Source organism: Delphinapterus leucas, chromosome 4 (assembly GCF_059928025.1).
Source record: "Delphinapterus leucas isolate spDelLeu-1000000601 "Yukka" chromosome 4, BTC_Dleu_Yukka2, whole genome shotgun sequence".
Classification (NCBI taxonomy): Eukaryota; Metazoa; Chordata; class Mammalia; order Artiodactyla; family Monodontidae; genus Delphinapterus; species Delphinapterus leucas.
In genome coordinates, this window is record NC_143132.1 from 40,735,504 (window position 1) to 40,760,015 (window position 24,512).

A 24,512-nucleotide genomic window follows, 5' to 3' on the forward strand; every position below is an offset into this window, starting at 1 on the left:
ATTAATCCCATACAATGTATTTTTCATTTCAGACATTAGATTTTTTTTATTTATGAAAGTTTTAATTGGGTCTTTTATGTCTTCCATTTCTCTGCTTAACCTGATTATTCTTTACCTTAGGAGTTGGCAGACTATGGCCCATGGGGTCAAATGCTGCCCATGGCTGTTTCTGTTTTTTTTGTTTTTTTGTTTTTTTTTTAATATGGCTCCCAAGCTAAGACTGGTCTTTATATTTTTAAGCAATGGTGTGTAAAAAAAAAAATGTGAGAGAGACTTAATGTGGCCCAGAAAGCCTAAAATATTATCTGGCAACCCAGGCTCCACCCTCAACATAATATAACAGTGGAGGAATTTGAAGACAGTGGTGCACTGAAGGTCATGATAGCAACAACCCACATGATAGCAATAACACAAACTCACTTAACTCATGAGTAGATTTATTTAAATGCCCAACAGTAAAGCCTAGCAGAAGAAAAGGCTTGTCTGTTTCCAGGCACCAGTTTTATTAACATCTGTTTATACTTTCATATATCATGAGGTCCAGCTTTCAGTCAAAAATTATAGACACATAAAAAAGAGAAAGAAAAAAATGCACTATCAAGAGACAAAGCAGTTTGTAGAATCAAATTTAGATATAAAGATCTAGTGGGAAAAATGGATAACATGGTTGGACATATTGAGAATTCCAGCAGAGAGCTGGGACACTTTTTAAGAAAGATTCATATGGAAATGCTGGAAGTGAAAGATATAGTAACAGGTTAAGAATGCCTCTGATGTGCTCATCAGTAGAGTCAACACAACACAATTGTGGAAAGAATGAATGAACTCAAATATAGGTCAGAAGAAATTACCCAAACTAAATGACAAAGAGAAAAAGAGAAGAAAACAACAGAGCATCTAAGAGTGTTGGGAAAATATGAAATTGTATAACATATGTCTGTTAGGATTCCAGAAAGAGAAGAAAAGTGAGGCAGAAGAAGTATAAAATAGTAGCCATGAAGTTTTCAAATATAATGAAAGATGTTAAACCACAGGTCTAAGAAACTCAGAACAACAAACAGGATAATTTCAAACTCTCTCAGACTACCACCTAGGTCCCCTAGGTGCATCACATTCAAACTCAAAAAATCACAGAGAAAATCTTGAAGGCCACCAGAGAACAAAGACATTACCTAATTTAGAAAGCTACAGCAGGCATCTCAGAAACTGTGCAAGCCAGAACACAGTCAAGTGACATCTTTAAAGTGCTGAAAGAACAATTCTTTCAACTATCAATTCGAGAGGGAGAAATAAAGATGTTTTGGGGGAAGCAAAAACTGAAAGACTTATTCCCAGAAGACCTGAACTACAAAAAAAAGTAGTACAAGTATGATGCCAGACAGAAAATCTACCTAAAGAAATGAGATCTGAAAATGGTACAAGCTTGAAGATGCAGTTGACCCTTGAACGGTGGAGGGGTTAGGGGCACCAGCCTCCCACACAGTCGAAAATTCATGTAGAACTTTACAGTCAGGCTTCCATTTCTGCAATTCTGCATCCATGGATTCAGCCAATCACAGATTGCATAGTACTTCAGTACATATTTATTGAAAGAAATCTGCATATAAGTGGACCTTCACAGTTCAAATCTATGTTGTTTAAGGGCCAACTGTAAATATAAAATTGAATTTAAAAAATTTTTAGTCACTGTGAAACGTAACTGTTTAATGCAGGGGTTGGCAAACATTTTTTTTTTTTTTAAAGGCCATATACTTTATTTAGCCTTGCAGATCATAGAGTAACTACTCAACTCTGCTCTTGTAGCACCAAGGTAGCCATAGACAACATAAGTGAATGCATGTGGCTGTGTTCCAGTAAAACTTTTACAGAAACTGGCAGCCAGCCTATGGGTTATATTTTCTAAGTGCTGAGATTAAAGCAAAAATTGTAGTGAAGTATTGTTTGTAGCATGTAAAATTTAAATGAATGACAAAAAGAGCACAAGGATTATTATCTTATACTTAAAGCAGCATAATATCATTTGAAGGTAGGCTAGGACTTATATATAAGGTAAACCCTAGAGTAATCACTAAAAACATTGAATACAGAGATGGATATATTAAGCGAAAATAGAGATAAAATGGAATCATAAAATCACTCAATCCAAAAGAAGGTGGAAGAAGCATCAAATGGAGCAATGAACAGAGAACAAATCCATGGTAGGTTTTAATCCAAGCAATATATGTAAATTGCCTAAACCTATTAAAAAAGACAAATTAGTTGGATAGAAAAGCAAGTTCCAACAGATATATATCCATACCCCATGCCCTTTTTTAGATAAACAGGTACACACTTTTCTACACTCTGCTTTTTACACTTAATATTATATCTTGGAGATCACTCCATAGTGATACAGAGATAGTCCAAATTCCTTTTTACATCTTACAATATTGTGTAGATGTACCATAGTTCATTCAACATGCCTTCTATTGATAAGTATTTGGATTGCTTCCCTTGTTTTCCTATTACAAGTAGTGCTATGAGTAATATCCATTGGCATACATCTTTTTGTATGTTTGCCAGTAGATTTTTGGGATAGGCTCCTAGAATCTGTGTCAAAGGATGAATAGATATGTAATTTTGCTAAGTAGTCTCAAAGTTCCCTTTATACAGCTTGTACCATTTTGCATTCTCACCCATAAAATAAAGCTTTACCTCCGACCTCACCACAGTTTTTTGTTGTCAAACTTTTGATTTTTTGCTAAGCTAATAGGAGAGAAATGGCACGTCAATGTGGTTTTAATTTGTATTTTTCTTATTGTGAGTGAAGGTGAACACCCTTTTGCATATCCTTAAAGACTATTTTGTTTCATTTTCCATGAGCTACCTGTTTATATTTTCTCAAGCCCATTTTCTATAAGTTAGTTGGACTTTTTCTTCTCAGTTTTCATAAACTCTTTATGTATTAGGGATATTAACCCCTTCCTCTGATATTAGTTACAAATGTATATGTTTTCATTTATGTTTTGCTTTCCTTATGGCAATTATACTTTTAGACATTTTAAAATGTAATTAAAATTTATCAGTGTTCTGTTGCTTCTGACTTTTGAGTCATAGTTAAGAAAAAGTTCTCTATAACCAAGTTATATGTGATTACTTCTGATATTTGTAGTGTTTAATTTTTTATATTTAGGTTTTTTTATCCATTTTGAATTTTTTCTTATGTTTGGAAATTGGAGTGAATCAATTTTGTCTTTTAGTATTGGGCTATCTGATATGGAGTAAACATTTTCCCTGATTTGAGATGCTGTTTTTGTCATATACTCATTTTTCACATGCAGTTGTCCTATTTTTGGATTTTCCATTTGATTTCATTAGGCTATTTGTTGATGTGTCAGTATAATGCTAGTTGAATCATAAAGGCTTTACAAAATGTTTTAATATTGGCAAGTTCCTTTTCATTGCTCGTGCTATTTCATGGTTTTCCTAGATATTAACTTTGTAACCAACTTTCTACTTTCAGAAAAACTTGAAGTTATGTAAATTTATAAATTAGGATAATTTAATATTTAACTTACTGAAGTATGTATTTTATATGCTCTTTATCTTCCTCCACTTCAAAAACACTGGAACACTAAGGCTGAAACTTCTCCTTCCAACTTTAATGTTTATTGATGCCATGTATTTTTGCTATGACTTTTAAAAGCCCAGATGAAATTATTATTATTGCTTCATGCTGTCAAATGTTTTAGCCTATATGCTTACTAATTTGCATCTTAGACTCTTCTTGCTAATTTAATTACCTGTGTCTTTGTAAACTGTCTTTATTATTCTCTGGTTGTTTATATATTGTTCTTTGTATTTGGCATTTTATAGCTTACTGTGATTAGCTAGATATAGATTTATTTTTATTAATCATTATTGAGATTTTCTGGGCTTCCTGTACCTGAGGATTGGTATCTTTCATCAGTTATGAAAAATTCTTACCCAGTTTTTGTCTTAGCTTCATTCTCTCATTCTTTTTTTTTTTTGAAGTATGATTAGGCATGTTAGACTTGTACACTCCATTCCTCATGTCTTTAACTCTTGCTTGTATTTTCCATTTCTTTGTCTCTCTGTATTGCACTTTATTTTTTTACAGATCTTTCTGTTTACCAGTTCTTTCTTCAGCTGTGTCTAACCTGCAGTTAAATATGTTCATTGGCTTTTAATTTCATTGATTTTACTTTTTATTTCTATAATTTTTTGACTGCTATTGTTTTTTATCATTTTAATATTTCTTTATTCCTTAATATTATCCTCATTTTATATTCTGGGTCTGGTTTAAATATATAAAGTCTTCATGGACTTTCTGTTGCTTCTTGCTCATGGTGTTGTGTTTCCTTATATACTGTGGTTTTTATTGTCATCATCATTATTATTTACATTGTGAATTTGTATTTTCTTGGAATAAATTTATTTGCAAAAATTGAGGCCTGAATTTGAAGTGGATATTCAGAAAGGATCTACATTTGTTTCTGGCAGGGACCTGGAGATATTACTGGTCCAGGACCAATCTTAGCTAAATTCTTGGCTTGAGAATTTTTGGACCATGTATGCAATATGAATTCAGGTGACAACCTATATGAGAGGATTTTAAAACTAGATTTTTTTTTTTTTCTTTTCCAGGGTAGTTCAAAGTGCAACCAGACAGTTTTCCTTAACAGTCTTAGAAATGTGGTGAAGTTGGTGGGAGGAGCATATTGGCATAGCTGTTTGAAGTTTTAGTCAAGGCAAAAGCCAGCTGTTTTATCCAGCATTTTACTTGTTTTCTGATGGTGAATCGCTAAGGGTACTAGTCTGTCATACTTTAGAGAAAATAATGTTTTATACTGATACAGTTTATCAGTATATAGTTGAAAAAAAAAAACTATGAACCTCTTCTTTCCTCACTAAAGACATTACTGAAGAAAGTATTTTGAAGACAAATGCATTGGAATGCTTGAGTATGACAAAGTAAATGCTCTTTGTTAATATTAAGTAGTGCTGGGACTTGCCTGGTGGTCCAGTGGTTAAGACTCCACACTTCCACTACAGCAGGTGCAGGTTCGTTCTCTGGTCAGGGAACTAAGGTCCCACATGCTGCACAGGCGTGGCCAAAGGAAAAAAAAAAAAAAAAGATTAAGTACTGCTGAGTTGAAACATCTATATGATCAAAGATTTAGAGTTAGTGTAGAAGAAATTGTTAAAAATGAGTGTTTAAAGTGTGGGCAATAACATTTTATTCTATTCTTATTTAATTCATGTAGAACAGACCTAATTTTCTTTGGCTTAAATTAGTAAGTGGATTTCTTGTATTTGGATAGTTAAGCATCATAATTTAGTGGAATTTTCCTATGGCAGATAAATGCACAAATCCACATTCTTATATTTTAGTGTGAAAATTACTTATCTGCTTCAGAGACCCAAAAAAGAAAAGTAATTCTGGTCATAATTACCAATCTGTTTATGTGTGCCTTTGTATTTTAAGAAGTCTGGCACCTTATTACCACTTGTAATATATGTGAAGTCTGGTAAACACTTGTAATACATTGTCTGAATTCCAAGCAACCCAAGGATAGAATATAGTTTGTTTCATAAATGGAGACTTTAGTGATATTCTAGTTATTTAAACTTACATAGCTAATAGGAATATACTGATTGATGAAAGTCAAATAAAAATGATGGTAAAAGGTATACTTCTTTAAATTCAAAGGGCATGCCATCTATAATATACTTGTCCCACTGCAAATAATTTATGTTTTTATATAAATCATTTTACCTAGGTATTTCTATTTTGAGTAATTATTTCAATTTAGGTGAATGAACTGTAGGTAACCCATAATTTGGACTAATATTAATTATAATTGGTTAATGTACAGACTATGACATATTAAGCATTATACTAAATATTTTATTACACAAACATTAAACACTATATGAAACATTCAACATTAAAAACCAATATAACATTATACAATAATAAATTTTTGGAAAGAAACATTTTGATGAATTTAGTTAGATATCTTAAAAAATCTTCATAATTTAAGTGAGGAAAAATTGGTGTCTTACATATCAACAAAATTGACATATGCAGAGCTGAGAAGAACAAATCTGTGAAGACCTCAGGTTTCTTCTTAGATTGTTGAAGGAAACTTTGATGGCAATGTTAATAATAGAAGTAGTAGTACTATATTATTATTAGCATGCACCTATAGCACCCCCAGGGATTGTTTTAAGTGCTTTACAAGAGGTAGCTACAGTTATTGTTCCTGTTTTATAAATAAAGAAACCGAGGCACAGAGATATTAAGTGACTTGCCCAGGGTCACATATCAAGGAAATGGTGGTGCTGAGATTGAAACCCAGTGTGGCTGTAGACCATGGGTGAGTAAAGGGCCAGATAGCAAGTATTTTTAGGCTTAACTCATAAGGTCTCTGTGGCCACTACTCAGTTCTATTATCTAGTATGAAAGCAACCATAGTCAATATGTAAATATATGGGTGTGGTTCTGTTTGAATAATAATGTACTTATTGACAGTAATATTTAAATTTCATGTAATTTTTACCTGTTAGGAAATATTATTCTCTTGGGTTTTTTGTTTTGTTTTTGGGGGGGTTTGTTTGTTTTTGTGTTTTTTGTTTTTTTTTTGTCGTACGCGGGCCTCTCACTGTTGTGGCCTGTCCCGTTGTGGAGCACAGGCTCCGGACGCACAGGCTCAGCGGCCATGGCTCACGGGCCTAGCCGCTCCACGGCATGTGGGATCTTCCTGGACCGGGGCACGAACCCGTGTCCCCTGCATCAGCAGGCGGACTCTCAACCACTGCGCCACCAGGAAAGCCCGTCTTTGTTTTTTAACAGTTTAAATATGGCTGACTATTCTTATCTCATGTATTATACAACAACAGGCCTTCCTGCTCTAGACTGCTATATATATTTTGGAGTCCTACCTTGTTCTATTGTGGACTCATTTACCCTGCATCTTGTAGAGTTTGCCTCCTTGAGGGCTAGACAATTTGATCTCTAAACATTTAGTTGATCCTTTACACTAGGCAATAGGAAATTCAACAGGTCTGAGACAGGAAGTTTCTACTTCTACATATACTCTAGGTTTTTCCCTTAGTGATTTCACTACTATGTAAATACTTGTTGACTTTCCTGAATCTTACCCTCAGGCAGAGTTAGCTAGACCATATTGTTTTATCATTATTTACTCTACTTGTTTTGCATATAGTTTTTCTCATTTTAATGTCATTATAATGGACTTGGGCCTTGTTATTGAGGTAGCTGATAGTGAGGCATATACAGATCTCTTGTAATGTTGGCTCCCCTTTCACGTTCACATAATACAGACATAATTCTGCATATTTAGATTATCTACAAGGTCATATTAATCTGCACATTCATCTCTGAATTTACTGCCATAGCATATTTTATTTCTACTAAAAACCTTTGTATCTCTTCCTCCTTCAATAGAATTAAGTGGTCTACCAGTCAGTACTATCTACTCAATGTAATGATGCAATTTCTACCCCATTCTACCTAGTACAAAGTTAACACCTCCTTGTTTCAACATGTTATAATAGTGATACATGCAAAGTACAGTACTATGATAGTACAGAAGAATCACCTATGTATTAGTCTGGAGAGAAGCAAGGGAGTTTTTAGGCTAAGTTCCTAGGTGGAATCATATAAATAGGTCTTGAGGAAGCAACAGATCTAAACACCTTTAAGCACACAGGAGTTTTAGGCTATGTAGGAAAGTTTGCTGCAATTTGAGCATGGAATTTGGTAATATCTGTGTGTAAAAGTAGTTTCGGATCAGACATAAAGGTTCTTATGTCAAAATAAGGAATCTGAATTTCCTCCTCTTCATCAGTGATCTCAAATACCTAAATAAAATAGAATGGGAATATAAGTAATAAATAAGTCAAGTAGGCAGTGTGCTGGGGAAATGGGAGATGGATGGAGACTGGCAAATTGGAAGAGAGGTCCATGCCCTGACTAAAGGCAGTAGCTGCTCAGCTTATTTTGCTATGGAGAGATGCAAGCCCTGTGTTACAGGGATTCCTCTTTATCAAGAGCTCAGAGAAATCTACATTTAATCTGAAATACCACAGTTTTTAAATATTGGAAACTAAAATATTTTTTTAAAATATTTGATCTATATAAACAAATGTGTCAGCTGAAGGTCTTTGCTTTAGATGGTAAAATCTACACAGCCAAGTGTTAAGTCTGTAAGTAGATCATTCTGTGTTTTAGGAAGATAACAATGGCAGCCATGTTGAACATGGATTTTAGGTAAGTGTGGAATAGCAAGACAGGAGATAGGGTCTATTAGAAGTTTAAAGATGAGATAGATGTGAATTAATGCTTTATTAATAGGGATAGAGAAGATTCCAGAAGTACATTGATGGTGCTATTTTATACTTACTTATTGATGGTAAAATAAATACATAATGGTTGATAATGAAAAATAATTCTCCTTTTCATCCCCGACCCCTAGTTTCTTTTTCCCCTATGTAAAGGCAACTGTTTTTACCAGTTGGTTGCATATCTCTCTAGTAGTCTGGCAATATGCATTGGTGTACATGTGCCTTCTACTCTCTCCCTTCCTTTACACCAGTGATAATGTAATGAATAGATTTCTCCATCTTTGTTTAACAATATATGCTGGAATTTTCCCCTTATCTATTCATATAGATGTAAATATATTCTCAATAATATTCTCATTAATATTTGTATTATATTTCACTTCATGGGTATATTATAATTTAACCAGTCCCTTGTGGTAGACATTTAGTATGTTTCCATTGTTTTACTGCTACAAACCATCTGTGGATGCATATCTATATATATGTGTGTCTTTGAACTTATGTGTGTATTATTTGGAGGATTAAATTCTTATAAATGGAAATGGTAAGTCTAATGGTATGTGTGCGTTTAAAATTTTGTTGACTATTACTATGTTGCCTTTAAAAGTAGTACCACTTATCATCCCTCCAACTAGATAGCAGAGCCTATTTCTGTACTTCAGAGCCATCATGGGATATATCAACATTTTTGTTTTTGTAAATAAGATAGGAGAGATGACATTTCATCTTTATAATTTCACTTATTTAATTATAGTAGAGAATCTTTTCATATTTGAAAAAAAATCCACTTGCGTTTCTTTTCTGTGGTCTTCTCTCCCAGTTTTCTACTAGGTTGTTAACTGGTTTTTTTTAAAACAAAAATTACTTATATAAGCTTTTTAATTAAGGAAATCAGCAAAGATTCTCAGTGTATTATTTTGCTTTTGACTGCTTTTATGTGGTTTTGTTCTGTTGACATTTAAAAATTTTAAGTAGTCAAATTTATAAATATATCAGTTTATGGAGTATGGTTACTATACTGTATTTAGAAGGGTCTTTGTAATTATTGTGTAATACCTAGGTCTTTTATATAATTTTAAAATTCTCAGTTATATTCTACATTTGCATTTGTATTTAAAAAGTTGTCTTTATTAGTGATTTGCTTTGATTAAAGGCAAAAAGTAAAAAGACAAGAAATAACACATGTTGGCACGGATGCAGAGAAAAGGGAACCTTTGTACACCGTTAGTGGGAATGTAAATTGGTGCAGACAGTCTGGAGGTTCCTCAAAAAATTAAAATTGGAACTATCATATGATCCAGCAATTCCACTTCAGTATTTATCCAAAGAAAATGAAAACACTAACTCAAAAAGACATATGCACCCCATGTTTATTGCAGCATTATTTACAAGAGCTGAGATGTGGAAACAACCTAAGTGTGTCCATCAGTGGATTAGTGGATAAAGAAGATGTGGTATATATACACAATCAAACATTATTTAGCCATTAAAAAATGCAGTATTGCCATTTGTGACAGCGTGGATGAACCTTAAGGGCATTATGCTAAGTGAAATAAGTCAGATAAAGACAAATACTGTATGAGCTCACCTATATGTTGAATTTTAAGACAAAAAAACCCCAAGAACCCCCAAAATACCAAGCTTATAGATACAGAGAGCAGATTAGTGGTTGCCAGAGGTGGGGGGTGGGGAGTAGGCAGAATGCACGAAGCGAGACAAAAGGTACAGACTTCCAGTTATAAAATAAATAAATCATGGAGATGTATTAATAATACACAGCATGGTGACTATAGTTAATAATACTATCTTGCGTATTTGAAAATTGCTAAGAGAATAAATCTTAAAAGTTCTCATCACAAGAAAAAAATTGCAACTATGTATGGTGATGGATGTTAACTAGACTTACTGTGATCATTTCACAATATATACAAATGTTGAATCATTATGTTGTACAGCTGACACCAATATATTGTTGTGTGTCAATTATGCCTCAAAAAAAGACGCCAAAAGTGTTTAAAAAAATACAACTTCAGGTATTCCTAGTTGAGTCTTCTAGGTTAATAAAATTTAAAATTTTTCAGGGATTTGTCATTGTGATACTTTAGGATTACTAAATAATATCAAATAATTTTTAATAGTTTTCCATGCTCATGATTAGGAAATAAGTTATATTTCTGCCTGTGTGAACTCATGAATTGTTAAAGGCACATAAAGTACTTAGTAACAGTATTTTCCAAATAATTTATTTAAAAAGGAGGAACCACAGAGTTTGGACAACTTATCATAAATGGGATAATCAAGGCAAGCCTAGGGTTTGAGGACCATGTGTCATGTATTAGGTATAAAATTGGTGATATTGCTGTAATATAAATGTTGGCTGAGACTTTTCATTGTGCCTCTTATATTTTTGGGTCAATTTTACCACCCCTTGTATTTCTTTGAAAAACAATCAGATTTTGAGTTTTCTCTGGGGTCCATTGTATTGGGGTGAAGCTGGACTATGTGCCCATTTTGAATCATTGTTATATGTATAGCCACATTTTTGCCACCTGGTATACCATTGCATTTTTTCCCCCACTGTGAACACTGGTAGACATAAGTAATGTAATTGTTCATTCTATAGGTATAGAATTTCAGTGTATTTCTTTTTATTATAATTTTACTGAAAACATAACATGAATCCTAAATGATCAATATAATTTTTCAAAGCCAACTATTTTAAAACTAAATATCTGATATTATGTAACTGGTATCTCTTGAGACTTTTAAATTGGGGCAAAAATTCAGAGAAGCAATGAAAGTTATCATTCACTTATTCTTTCTAGGAGTTTCTTTGAGTTGCTGCTGTTCTTTGGAAGAGATGAGTTTTATGAAGAGCCCTTAAAGGATATTCTTGGATCATTCCAGGTAAAACAGTTTACTACTTACATTTTGTCTACATTTAAAACAGGCCTTTATTCCCCACCTAAAAATAGTATATTGATTATAAGCTTTTATATTTACTAAGGTGGCAATGCTTAAGATTCTGTTATGTTGGCAAAAAAGAAAGTTCTTAAAATTAATCTTTAGCTGTACTTCTAAGCAAGTCATACAGAGGATTCTAATTCCATATTTGCTAGACTAGAGCCTGCTGCCACCACCCTTATAGATTCCCAAGCGCATCTTGGACATATGCTTGCTTTTTATTGCTAAAGGCTTTTGTTCCAAAGCCCCATGTAGAACTCAGCCTGGAAAAAGGACTCTTTTTGCCTGGACTAGAAGCAGGCTGTTTGTCCCATGCCACTTTTTCCTTTGGTTGTCTCCTGATTTTGTCATCTGTTTTCTTAATAGCCTTCCCAAGATAGGAGACAGATTTTTTTTTTTTTTTTTTTGCACATGCTCCATGAGTGAAGAGTAAATCCAGAAGGGAATGACAAAAGATCTAAGACCTCACCTGTAGATAAAAGAACATTTGATGTTTTTACCATTTTGTTGGGAAGCAATACATAGTACCGTGGCTCACTGATGGGTTCTTGGCAGTCTCATTGCCCTTTTTTGGGGTGGAATAAAGAAAGATGTACTTTGAGCTCCCCCTAGAGGTATAGTTGTTCAGACAACGTATTGCAATCTACCTTGAGGAAGGAAGTCGTCAGAGTAACAGAAAAGTCATGCAGTGCTTTCTCTCACCTAGAATTTTTATTTCATGTTTATTTAAAGAACTTTTAGACTGAATTAAAACAGATTTTTATGAGTGATCACTCTGGTACATACATAAAATAGGAAAACTATAAGCAAACTTAATTGGCTAAGGTATATCTAAAACTTCTTCACATTCAGAAGCTTACTCTGGAATTACTTTTCCTTTCCAGTCATCAGTGTCTATTTTTCTACACCATTTTGTCTTCAGTGGCATCAAAAGTGTTGGTGATGCAGCATTTCCTAAAATAATTAATAAAAGAACTCAAAGTCACTGGTACTGGGCTTTTAAAAGCTTAAGCTGGCTTTATAATAAGTTCTGTTTAATCAACTTTTGACTCCTGCTTCAGGGGTAGTGTTAAATTAGATTAATTACCCTATACCCTTCCTATACCATCTGATATCCAAGAGTTAAGAGAGTGCTCTGCTAGTCTCCTGGATTTTATTCTGTGTCACCAATATACCCTTTTGCAAGTTTTCATTTTGTCTCTGAATGTCCGTGCATGCAGAATGACAGCTACATCATGACCATTACCAGGCTGACATGGATTCAAAGATAGCATTGAATGTAAAACATAATCTGATTTCAGAGTTATAAAAATATGAAAAAATGTATCTTAGAATCAGTGAAATTAGGTACATTATATTGAACTTTCTACTTTATCCATCCTTACATTCCGCAAGTGGTAAAAATACCTGTTCTCATGGAGCCTGCATTCTAATTAGAGTTTATATTCAAGTATTTAAAACTTCTTAATTTTCCATTCCATTTTTCCTTTGACACTTGTGTTCTTGGCAATCTATTCTTGAACTTTTACTTCAGCAAATATTTATTTAGTCCCCATTGTGTGCTAGGCGCTAAGCTCTGGAAAAACCAAAATAAGCAAAAACAAAAGAACCCCTGCTATTGTGCAGTTGAATTCTGGTGTAGAGACACAAAGACAAGAAGTCAAACCTTTGTAAAGTAAGAGTATTTTAGAAAGTGACAAATGACTTTAGTGGGAACTACTGAAGTGTTTTTAGAGTAGAGAGACAATACTTGACTTCTGTTTTAAATGTGTGAAATCATAGCATTTGTGAAGGGATATATCCTTTTTCTTTTTTTCTTGTGAACAGGGTTTCCATTCAGTTATCAAAATAATTAATCCCTCAAGGGAAAGTTCATGGTTTTGTATTGTTTTCTATCTCCTACTCAAATTCTAAAGCCCGCCCCTTCTCCTGTTTGTTTTTAATCTCTGCATTTCCACTACTTTTGTTGCTGTTGCTTCTTCCTACTCTGAATTTTTTTGGGCCTCTAACTCCTGCCTCCTTGGAGAGATTTCACCTTCTCTTCCCATCTTAGCTTTATCTGGAGAATAGTCTTCCATTTTCTAACTGAACTGCTGCTGCTGGTGCTTTGCTGCTGGTGCTTGCCAGACATGTGCCCTAAGCGACCCAGGAAAGGCCAACACGTAGTCCATCATGTATACTCTTCTAAAACCTCACATTTGTTAAGTTTTGTGAATTCTCCAGGCTTTTGACTGACCTTTGATAACCCAGTGACAATCCCAATGTCACCTTTTGAATTTTTTAATACTTTCTACTAGTGCAAGCCCTAGTTCCCAAGTGGTACATTTCTATCCATCTTTCATACAGCTTAAGATCATGCTCTTTCTCCTCTACAAGAAGTAGGACAAACACAGCGCTGCTCATACTTTAATGTACATAAAGATCACCTGGGGATCTTGTTAAAGTCCAAGTTATGACTCAGTAGTTCTGGGGTGAGGCCTGAGAGTCTGCATCTCTAACCCGCTCTGAGGTGATGCTGATGGTGCCGTTCCCTGATCACGCTTTGGGTTAGCAAGGGTCTAACATTCTTTGCTGGGTTTGAGTTAATCGCTCATCTGTTCCCCCACCTACTCCCCTCCCATTTTCCAACTGTGAGTATCCCAGCTTGCCACTCTGTCATCTTGGGCAAGTTACATAATTTCTGTGTCAGTTTTATAATTTGTAAAATGGGGATAATGATCGTACTTGCTGTATATAGGTTCATCGGTTTGGCGTGGTTCTTAGAAAAATGATCAGGCTTAAGGCCTAAGGCAGGCCTGTAACCTGTCTGGTGAAATGTGTGAACTCTGAAGTCATACTGTTCGGATTTCTGTTTTTCACAGTGAGATCAAAACCTACCTCTTAAGCTTATTCTGTTCTCCATGAATTTCAGATTTCCTAAACCTTGAGTTGTTCAAGTAGAAATTATTAATTTTTCTTATCCACTGACTATATTTTTCCTCTGCTTTATTCCAAGAGGAAACTTCATTCTTAGAGCCAGATGTTCCATATACAGATAGTCCCCAACTTAACGATGGTTCAACTTACAATTTTTCAACTCTACAATGGTGTGAAAGCATACCATTCAGTAGAAACTGTACTTCAAATTTTGATCTTTTCCCAGGCTAGTGATATGCCATATGATACTGTCTCATATGCTGGGCAGCTGCAGCAAGCAGCAGCTCCCCGTAGCTCCCAGTTAGCCATGCCATCACAAGAGTAAACAACCAATACACTTACAACCATTCTGTACCCAGACAACCATTCTGTTTCGTTTTCAGTATAATCAATAAATTACATGAGATGTTCAACATTTTATTATAAAATAGGCTTTGTGGTAGATGACGTTGCCCAACTGTAATGTAAGTGTTGTGAGCATTTTTAAGGTAGGCATGGCTAAGCTATGATGTTTGGGAGATTAGGTGTATTAAATGCATTTTCGACTTATATTTTCAACTTACGGTGGTTTATTGGGACTTAACCCCATTGTAAGTTGAGCAAGATCTATGCTGGCTTCTAAGACCCTTGCTTACTTGGCACTTGGCTTCCAGTAACTTTTCTTTACCTCAACACAAGAAGATGACACATTTCTTATATGATGCCCCTACCTCATTATTATTTTTAATCTGTTCATTGGTGAGCTTTCCATAGGCTCGTGATTGAATTCATACACTCCAAAATCCATTAATTTAATTAAATATTTTAGATTCCTAATGAAATGACAAAAATAATATAAAATTTGGAAAAACTTCCTTGTAAATTCTGTTAACTAGGATGAGGACTTATTAACAGTCAATTAACTGAATGTGATTAAATAGGGAAATGAGAGAGAGAAAAGAGAGACCTTCCAGTGCTATCCAGTAATACGCCACTCCCCCTACCAGCTTGTAACAACAGGGGCTGGAGGAAGTAGCAGGTGGTGGGGCATTTGGTATGTGACCAATCTCATACTTGTTGGTGCTTCTTCAAAATGCAATAGGTGTGCAGCAGAACCAACAGAACAGGAATCATGTTATACCTACATTAAAAATGGGATGTATGGCTCTGCATGAGAGCATTCCTTCCACTGAGAGAATGACTGTATGACCCAAACTGAATGCAGCCTGCCCCAATACCCAGAGGTCAGAAAGTTTTGTAAAGTTTTGTCTCCCACTGCAGCTTCCTCATAATTTACTGCCTCATGGGCCATTCATCTAACAAATCAAACTTATAAACTTTTACCTTCTCTGTTTGGGCTTGAAGGATTTGACAGAAACCTGTTTACCCATTAGGAAAAGAGCTCTCTGTTCTAAATACTCTAGGTAAAGATGAATAAAGAGACTAACACCAGTTACCATCAGTTACATGGTAAGATAAGACAGTTTTTAAAACAAGGATCAGTTATGTTCTTGCTGTGGTTGAGTCTATGGTATATTCCATGAAACTGGAAGTGAAATTGTAAAGAAGGGACAACCTCAGGAATGTATGGAAGTAAAATATTGTATGGAGATGAAACTACTAAACTAAAAGTGTAGTGAAGGCGATCAACAGCAGATTAGCTCCAGGAAAATCCAAATCAGTGAAGGAAATAATTTTTAAAAATTAATTTTCAATCCATAATTACATACAGCTGTATCTTATTTCAGTTTTCAAGATAAAGAAAGATGCAGGACTCCTGTAAAACAAACAGGATTCTCACAAAGGAAAGAATAAAATCAGGTCTGCAGTGAACTTCTTCATTGTAACAAATGTCAGAATAAATAAATAATGTCTGGAGTTTTTAAAGGGAAAAATATTATTTAATAATACAACTGCCAGGCCCTATAGTCTATGAGAGAGGGCAACAGAAATAAATAGTCCAAATACTTGGAAAACAAACCAGCTACATCTTTTATCAGGAAAACAAATAAAAGAAGTATGCCAGCTGATTTAGAAGTGATCAAAACAAAGAATTTACACAGAGTTGTTACAGAAAAAAAATAGGACTGACCTGAAGAAACAAGTAAAAATTAGCACACTATTGTTAATATCGTTATTATGAAAATCCTATTAATATCAGAAATGATTCCCAAAAAAGAAAATACAAGTTTTAAATAAAAGCACACACACAGTAATCAGGAACTAAAATCTCAGATTATGTTATTGATTGGATGGAGGTAAGGAAGATAGGGAGGAATCAAGTATATTCTTGGGCATCTAAGCTGAAGTAACCACGTAGGGTAGTGCTATTCACTAAGTGAGCAGTGATCATAGCGGGAAGAGGAGGATATAGAAAGAAGATAAGTTCCATTCTAGATGCAAGAGTTTTAAATATCTTTGGAATATCCAAGTACTGATGATGCACAATAATGTTTAGTTTCATGGGTCTATATATGTATCTTCCTAATTTGTTTCTTTTTAATCCAAGAACATGTATAATTTTTATTAATCAAGAGAAAAATAGATGTTATAAAGATTTTTGTTCACTTGTTTAATTTAGGGGAAAAAAAACAGAGACCCTGGAGTAGTCAACAAAATGCCAACCAGTAATTAAAAGCGTTACTGCTAGAGCTCTACAAATGTTTTAATGAGCCTACCTTTATCTCAGAGAAAACTCTATCCCCATCCTTTGGGGTCAGTGTATAAATCACAAAGATCTTTTTTGTTTAGACTAGAAGTTGGCCTTCCTTAAGCTTTTTTTTCTGGGACTTCACCCTATTTTTAAATCTGCTTGACCTTCCTTGGGGGAGTAGAGGAAGGAGGTGGGAGGAGGTGAGGTAGGGGACATAAACTTCCAAACAGGAAGAGGCCCAAGGCTATCTTACTGCAATAGCATCTTAAAAGGAGCAAAAAATAGGGGCTTCCCTGGTGGCGCAGTGGTTGAGAGTCTGCCAGCCGATGCAGGGGGCATGGGTTCATGCCCTGGTCTGGGAAGATCCCACATGCTGCGGAGTGGCTGGGCCCGTGAGCCATGGCCGCTGAGCCTGCGCGTCCGGAGCCTGTGCTCCGCAACGGGAGAGGCCACAACGGTGAGAGGCCCGTTTACAGCAAAAAAAAAAAAAAGGAGCAAAAACTAATCAGCAGTAAAAGAACCAGCCACAATAGATCGTTATGCCCACCCTGTTTCACTGGGGCAAGTGTTGATCTCCCCTGAGAAGTTAGAGTATATATTCATCGTGGTCATAAGACCAGCACATCTCCCAGATTTTATTATTTGTAGCTAATAGGAATAAGTTTAGAACTATTAACATTCCACTAAAACCTTCTCAAAACTGGGATCATGTCCCCTCCTCCCTAGGCTACTCGGAAGAAATTTCCCAAATACTTAATTTGGCGGTTTTGAATACCAAAATTCCTCATCTTGGTATTCAAAACCACCTTTGTATTGCTGGTTAAAAGGTTTTAAAATATAACCATATCAGCTTAAGAACAAGACATAAGTGAGAAGCAGTTTCAAAATTGTGTTCCCATATTTTCTGCTTGAATAGAAGCTCTCCTATCTCTGCACAACTCCATCTTGATTGCATATGACTTGCCCCACCTAAGTTTTTCCACTGTTACAAAGCACTAATCTATATTCTGTCTGTGGTTTGATAGTCTCTCCAACTACGACATAATTAGATTTGGTGGGCAAAGACTAACTTTCATCCCTTTGTTTCCAACACTTAGTAGTCTAAGTCCCCTAAGGGGGACTGGTATGTCTGCCAGTACAAAGGAAGGATAAATAAGTCCATAGACATTTCCATCTGATGTCTAGCCATTTCTTACTTAAAAAAAAATTCTATTTAGAGATGTATTATCCTTGCTGAACTCTTAAAAAATAAGAAACAATGAGGTGTATTGTCTGAAGCTGTTTACTTCATGGTCCATTGGTTACCACTGTGTACAATAAGATGGGGGAGACATCAATAAATGTATTCATGGGATGAAACCATCAAATGTTTACTTGTAGATTATACTTTGACGATGTGTAGGAAAAAAGAGAAACTAAAGTATGTTTAATTGTGAGAAAAGTATAAGGGAAAAGATTTCACTATCTATGAAAGAAACATGTTTGACAAGTGTGCCACATATTTAGCACTGGGAGTAAGAGGGATTGATGTTAAAATTAAAGTTTCAGATTCTGAAATCATTTTGTAAAGATTGTATTCCTTAGATAAATCTTGTGTTGAAATGGGTAAAAGCTTTGATATTTTTCCTCTGGCATTTATCTTGAAATTATTACTCATGGTTAATAATTCTTACATATCACTGCCTCAGAAATGTTTTCACTTTCTCTGTGTTTTTTTAAATAATCTGTTTGAGTAGGAAACACTTTACTTTGGTTCAACTGTTGAAGTTCTACAGTCACTTTGAAGAGATAAAAGACCCCAAATTATTTCAAGCATAAAATATATAATAAATAAACTTGAGATAGTTAAGCTCAAGGGACCAAGAGCAAGCCTCCAAAAGATAGGGCTGTCAACATCAGTAAGTTGCATATCTCAGGAAAGGCGGGTATACCTGGGCATATGGAAGAGCAGTCATCTCAAAGAGATGAACATTGATAGTTATTCACACCATAGTATCCAACATAAATGAAGATCTTAATATCCTGAGTATCTTGCAATCTGTGTTGTCAGGAGCAGACATATACGTGTCTTTAAAGTCAGTGATAGGACTTAACTTTGAAATTAGTTCTAAAAGCATATCAGGATCACTGAGGCACTCATTATTCACTGAAAGCTGATTCTGTAGAGTGTCTTTAATACATAATAATTAGAATTATCAACATATTAGTGCTTGAAGTAGTTTATATTTTCCCAGATAAAATATTAGCTCATAGAAAATTTAGCTGTAAAGAACTGTAGAGGATATTAAGTCCAATCTAATTTTTTAATAAATGATGAAACCAAAGACCAGAGAGATTCATTAATTCATTCATTCAACAATGTTTACTGACGCTTAAGTAACTTGTTCAATTTGTAGCATAGCCCGTATTGTGACCTGTTCTCTTGACTGACTCCAGTACTCTTTCTGCTGAGTCATATTTTACATTTAGCTCTCTGTATAGGAAACTGTGCTCAAATAAATCTTGCATATACTTTAATTCTGCTTCAGGGTCTATCTTAGAGGCTAGAACTGTAACAATAGCACTTCTCTGTTGGCCATAATATCTCATTACTTATTTAAAAATATTGATAGTAGGGCACGGTTGTGCTTTTATTAGCATGGCAACCACCAATTAATTTTGAAATTTGATTATACTCTCAGTTGATAGTTTTACTGTATTTATGATTGGCTTCCGCTTCAGAAAAAAACTGATTGCTAATTTAAGTAACATTTACATTGTTACCTAAAATTTTTTAAATATAAAAATTCAATCAGGTTTATTACAGGAGACAGTTACTCATATTTAAATATTTGTTTTTTTCAAAAGCCCCAAAAGAGGTATCTTAAATAGTTCACTAAGTACGTGATTCTAGTTATTTTAAAAAATCAAATATGTGTAATTTTTATGCATTAATGCATTTTTATAATTTTAAGACTGAGAGTCACTTTAGAAATTATTTAATCCAATAATCCCTTATTTTATAGATCAGAAAATTAAGCTCCAGTGGAGTTGAGGTTTATAGAAGCAGAAAGAGGACCTAAATCCTGTTCTCAACCCAGCATTCTTTCCAGTATTCCCTAATCTATTATATGAAATGATGTAACCATGTGTTTGCAATAATGTGTATGTCAAAAGAATAGGTTTAAAGAAACGTTTTTATTTATACTACCATCTTAAATGCTTCATGGTCTTAACATTTTAAAGCCTTTTCAAGACCACCTTATCCGGGAGAGGGAAGAAGAAGAAACTTTAGTTTGGTTACCTGAATGATAGCAGATGAAGGCATCAACTAGAGTGCAAATTATAGAAATGGCAAGGAAGAAGCAGATCAGGAGATGTTGAAGAAAACTGCCGTGACATTAGGATCAATAGAAGCAGATGAGTTTTATATTTGATTCCAAACACAAACATAAAAACAAATAATACCTAAAACCAAGAATCCCCAGACTTCTGATATAATACTCATCGAGATTTTTTCTTTAAGTTTGAGCACATATCCCCAATATATGTATATTTGTTATTTATGTACGTGCACTAATACTATAATACATTATAAAACACAAAAATACATAGTAAAATATTTTAACAGTGTGAGACTTTAATGACATCAGTATGACTGAATGTGCTTTTATTTTTGAAAAATTTTTAACAGTTCACATAGTACTTCAAAGTCTGATTTTTTAAGTTCAGTTTGCTTTGATACTTGGTTTTAATAGTTGTCGTAGGTGAAAAAGATACCTTTGGTAGATCCAAATGGAAAAATTTTTTTTTCTAAATGTTGATACTCAGTTTTAAATGCGTTCCACCAAATTTATAATATTTTAATAAAAAATTTGCAATTTTGCAACTTTTTGCAAATTTGCAATTTTTTGTTGCAATTTGACTGCTGAATTTCTATTGTTTCTGAAATCAATCATTGTTTTCTTGAATAGCAACCATTTTTTAAACAAAATAACTCATTTAAATGCTCCAAATGAAGAATTTTTTTTTTAGAATTTTATTTATTTTTTTTTATACAGCAGGTTCTTATTGAAGGATTGTTTTAAACAGAAAATTCTAGTTTAAGTTTTTTAATGGCATAGATACAAGCATTATAGGTGATACCGATTTTGGGCAACAACAATCACGTAATGATGTAAATACGTCCAAACATCCATTTTAAATGATTTTCTCCTTAAGAACTTTCTTTTACAAATCAGTAACTTTTTCACTGTATACTATTCTCTTTATATGAGCAAACTCAGAATGTTTATGTTTTCAAAAACATAGGTAAATACTTCTTAGGAACTTATCACAGAAATGAACAGCAAATTTGTGAGAACTGTCTTTTTGTAAATGAAAACTGCATAACATCTTTGAATTTTACCACTTTTAAAGTGCTTTGCCATAAGATAACCGATGAAAATATAATAATAAAAGATATCATGATCATTCTCATTTCAAAGTATTATAAAGATTTTACTGTATTTTAAGGCTTTGCTTTTATAAATTAACCACATTGAATACCTTTTGTATTTTTGCTTTGATTTGCTGCAGTAGCTTGCTTATGAATGAATTTGACATGTGGTATTTTATACTTTTCTTCTGGAATCTGCATTTCATTCAAAATAAGACAGATATTCCATAGTGCTTCTACTTACACAGATTTCTATAAATTCCTATTTTGATTTAGAAAGTTATTTATTATTGCAAATACGTCTTCTCTGATATACCTTTCCTTTTCTGACTGTTTGAAGAAGCTTTTAACTACCTAGGAAGTAAGATGGCAACACCTAATTAGTAATGCAAGGCCTTCCTCCTATATTATGAGTACCAGAAGAGTGGAGTGGTACAGATTTTCAGTACTGCAGGAGAAAGAATTATTATGGATTGAGGTGGCTAGTGGAGGCTTCTCTGTGGAAAAATAGTTAAGAAAGGATTTAGATAGGTTTACCAAAAGTTGTAAGAGAAAGAGAATGATATGAGAAAAGGCATAGACAAGAAAGGACAAGATAAGTTTGGGAGACATGGAAGAGACCAGGCTGGAGAAAAGGAGTCATGATGTGCAATAATAGGTGAGTGAGTAGGTACGTAAATCCAGAGGTCCTTAAATATGAAGTCGGGGCATTAAGAACCTTTATCCTATGATAAGCTAAAGGTTTCAGATCAAGTTTGTGCGATGGCCAGAACACTGACCTGCAGCTTCACAGACATGTTGTGGTGGCCAACTCTAAAGTGGCAGCAGGTGCAGGGAAGAAACATCTTCTGGAACTAAATGGATTCTAAAAGAAGAGTGAGGTAGTTATGGTTTCTCTCTGCCTTTGGCAAAAACACAAGATTGAATGTAAGTTTCTGAGGAAATTGTATTTAGCACAGTGCAGTAGGTAAATAAAGGATGAGGTTAATACACAGGTCCAAATTTAATTAAGTAAACATTCTAAAAAAACACAATTGAATATACTCTAGAAAAGATAAGTTGTAAATTCTGTAGTGATTTAAGTGTTTCCTTTTCGCTTGGGAGGCTTTTAAATTGAATATCATCCAAAAAAGCCACCATACTATTTAAGGAAAAATAAGCCAGAAGATACTTAGAAACTTTTCTTTCATCCTGTGTCTTTTTAAGTAGACAAAAGTGAAATCTTTCTTTCATCTCTATTTCCTATCCAGAGTTATTTCCCCATAGAAGTGGCCTCCAAAATATGGTGCACTTGACTCAACGAGTGCACGCACACAAAAAACAAAACTTTCATTTATAATTTTTATATTAGAAAGATGAATTTAAGCTAATTTACTAATCTTTAATAGAAGGATTGGTAGGAGTACAGGTATATAATTTACAGTATAAACATTTATGAAAGTGCACTCCAAATGTAGAAGGGATTGGGTTTGCCAAAAAGTTCATTCAGTTTTTTCTGTAAGATAGCTCTAGTAGCTAGTAGTGCTTAGTTGTCTTTAACTTCATTTGGAACAATTTTGTTAGATTGTATTCTGACAGCTGTCATATCATCGTGTGTTAAAAAAAAAAAACTTATCAAAATTGGTGAATTTCTGTATAGCCATTTTAATATTGAAGATGGAAGAAAAAAGCAACATTTTTGGCATATTATGCTTTATTATTTCAAGAGAGGTTAAAATGCAACTGAAACGTGAAAAAAAAATTGTGCAGTGTATGGAGAAGGTGCTGTGACTGATCAAATGTGTCAAAAGTGGTTTGTGAAGTTTTGTGCTGGCAATTTCTCGCTGGATGATGCTCCGTGGTCAGGTAGGCCAGTTGAAGTTGATAGCGATCAAATTGAGACATTAATTGAAAACAATCAACGTTATACCACGCAGGAGATAGCCAACATACTCAAAATATCCAAATCAAGTGTTGAAGATCATTTGCACCAGCTTGGTTATGTTCATCACTTTGATGTTTGGGTTCCACATAAGTTAAGCAAAAAAACCCTTCTTGACCGTATTTCAACATACGATTCTCTACTTAAACGTAATTAAAATGTTCTGTTTTTAAAACAAATTGTGACGGGCGATGAAAAGTGGATACTATACAATAATGTGGAACAGAAGAGATTGTGGGGCAAGTGAAATGAACCAGCACCAACCAAACCAAAGGCCGGTCTTCATCCAAAGAAGGTGATGTTGTGTATATGGTGGGATTGGAAGGGAGTCTTCTATTATGAGCTCCTTCTGGAAAACCAAACGATTAATTCCAATAAGTACTGCTACCAGTTAGACCAACTGAAAGCAGCACTCGACAGAAAGCATCCAGAAAGTCAACAGAAACACATAATCTTCCATCAGGTTAATGCAAGACTGCATGTTTCTTTGATGACCAGGCAAAAACTGTTACAGTGGCTGGGAAGTTCTGATTCATCCGATGTAATCACCAGGCATTGCACCTTCGGATTTCCATTTATTTCGGTCTTTACAAAATTCTCTTAATGGAAAAAATTTCAATTCCATGGAAGACTATAAAAGGCACCTGGAACAGTTCTTTGCTCAAAAAGATAAAAAGTTTTGGCAAGATGGAATTATGAAGTTGCCTGAAAAATGGCAGAAGGTAGTGGAACAAAATGGTAAATAAAGTTCTTGGTGAAAATGAAAAATTTGTCTTATTTTTACTTTAAAACCGAAGGAACTTTTTGGCCAACCCAATACAATCAAAAAGTATGCCAGAGTTGACTGTGGGGTAGGGATTGTTAAATATACAGATTATCAGGGTTTTCTCCTAGAAACCTTGATTCAGTAGGTTTGAATTGGGGTCTGGGAATCATTTTTTAACAGGACCTCCAAGTGTTTCTTATTTTCAGCCAAGTTTAAGAAATTAGCAATAGACCTATTTCACCATATCTTGACTTTAGGCCCAAGTCCAGTTCTGGGTCCCACAGCACTAATGGCTGTATGATTGGTGCCTCACCTATCCTAACACAGCTAGAAAGAAAGATTGTCCAAGAGCTCAGCAGCAGAGCTAAAGCCTAATCAGTGATTCATGGGCTGGCATCCAGCTCACCTTATTTCTTATGCTTTGACTGGACCAAAAGCCAGCTTACGGTAGTTTAATTTGTATGGGCAGCAATATGTATGTCTAGAGTAATTTAGGAGTTTGTTTACCTTGAGGTTTGAAATC

At 34.4% G+C, this 24,512-nt stretch overlaps 1 protein-coding gene across 4 annotated transcripts in view; it reads left to right on the top strand.

Annotated features, from left to right (window-relative positions):
- ZNF654 (zinc finger protein 654) overlaps positions 1-24,512 on the top strand; it is a 91,409-nt gene that overhangs the window by 47,712 nt on the left and 19,185 nt on the right. For all 4 annotated transcript variants that reach the window (XM_022580533.3, XM_089910399.1, XM_022580674.3 and 1 more), the window contains exon 3: positions 11,199-11,280. In XM_022580533.3, coding sequence (XP_022436241.1) covers positions 11,199-11,280 — 82 coding nt within the window. The remainder of the gene's footprint in view (positions 1-11,198; positions 11,281-24,512) is intronic.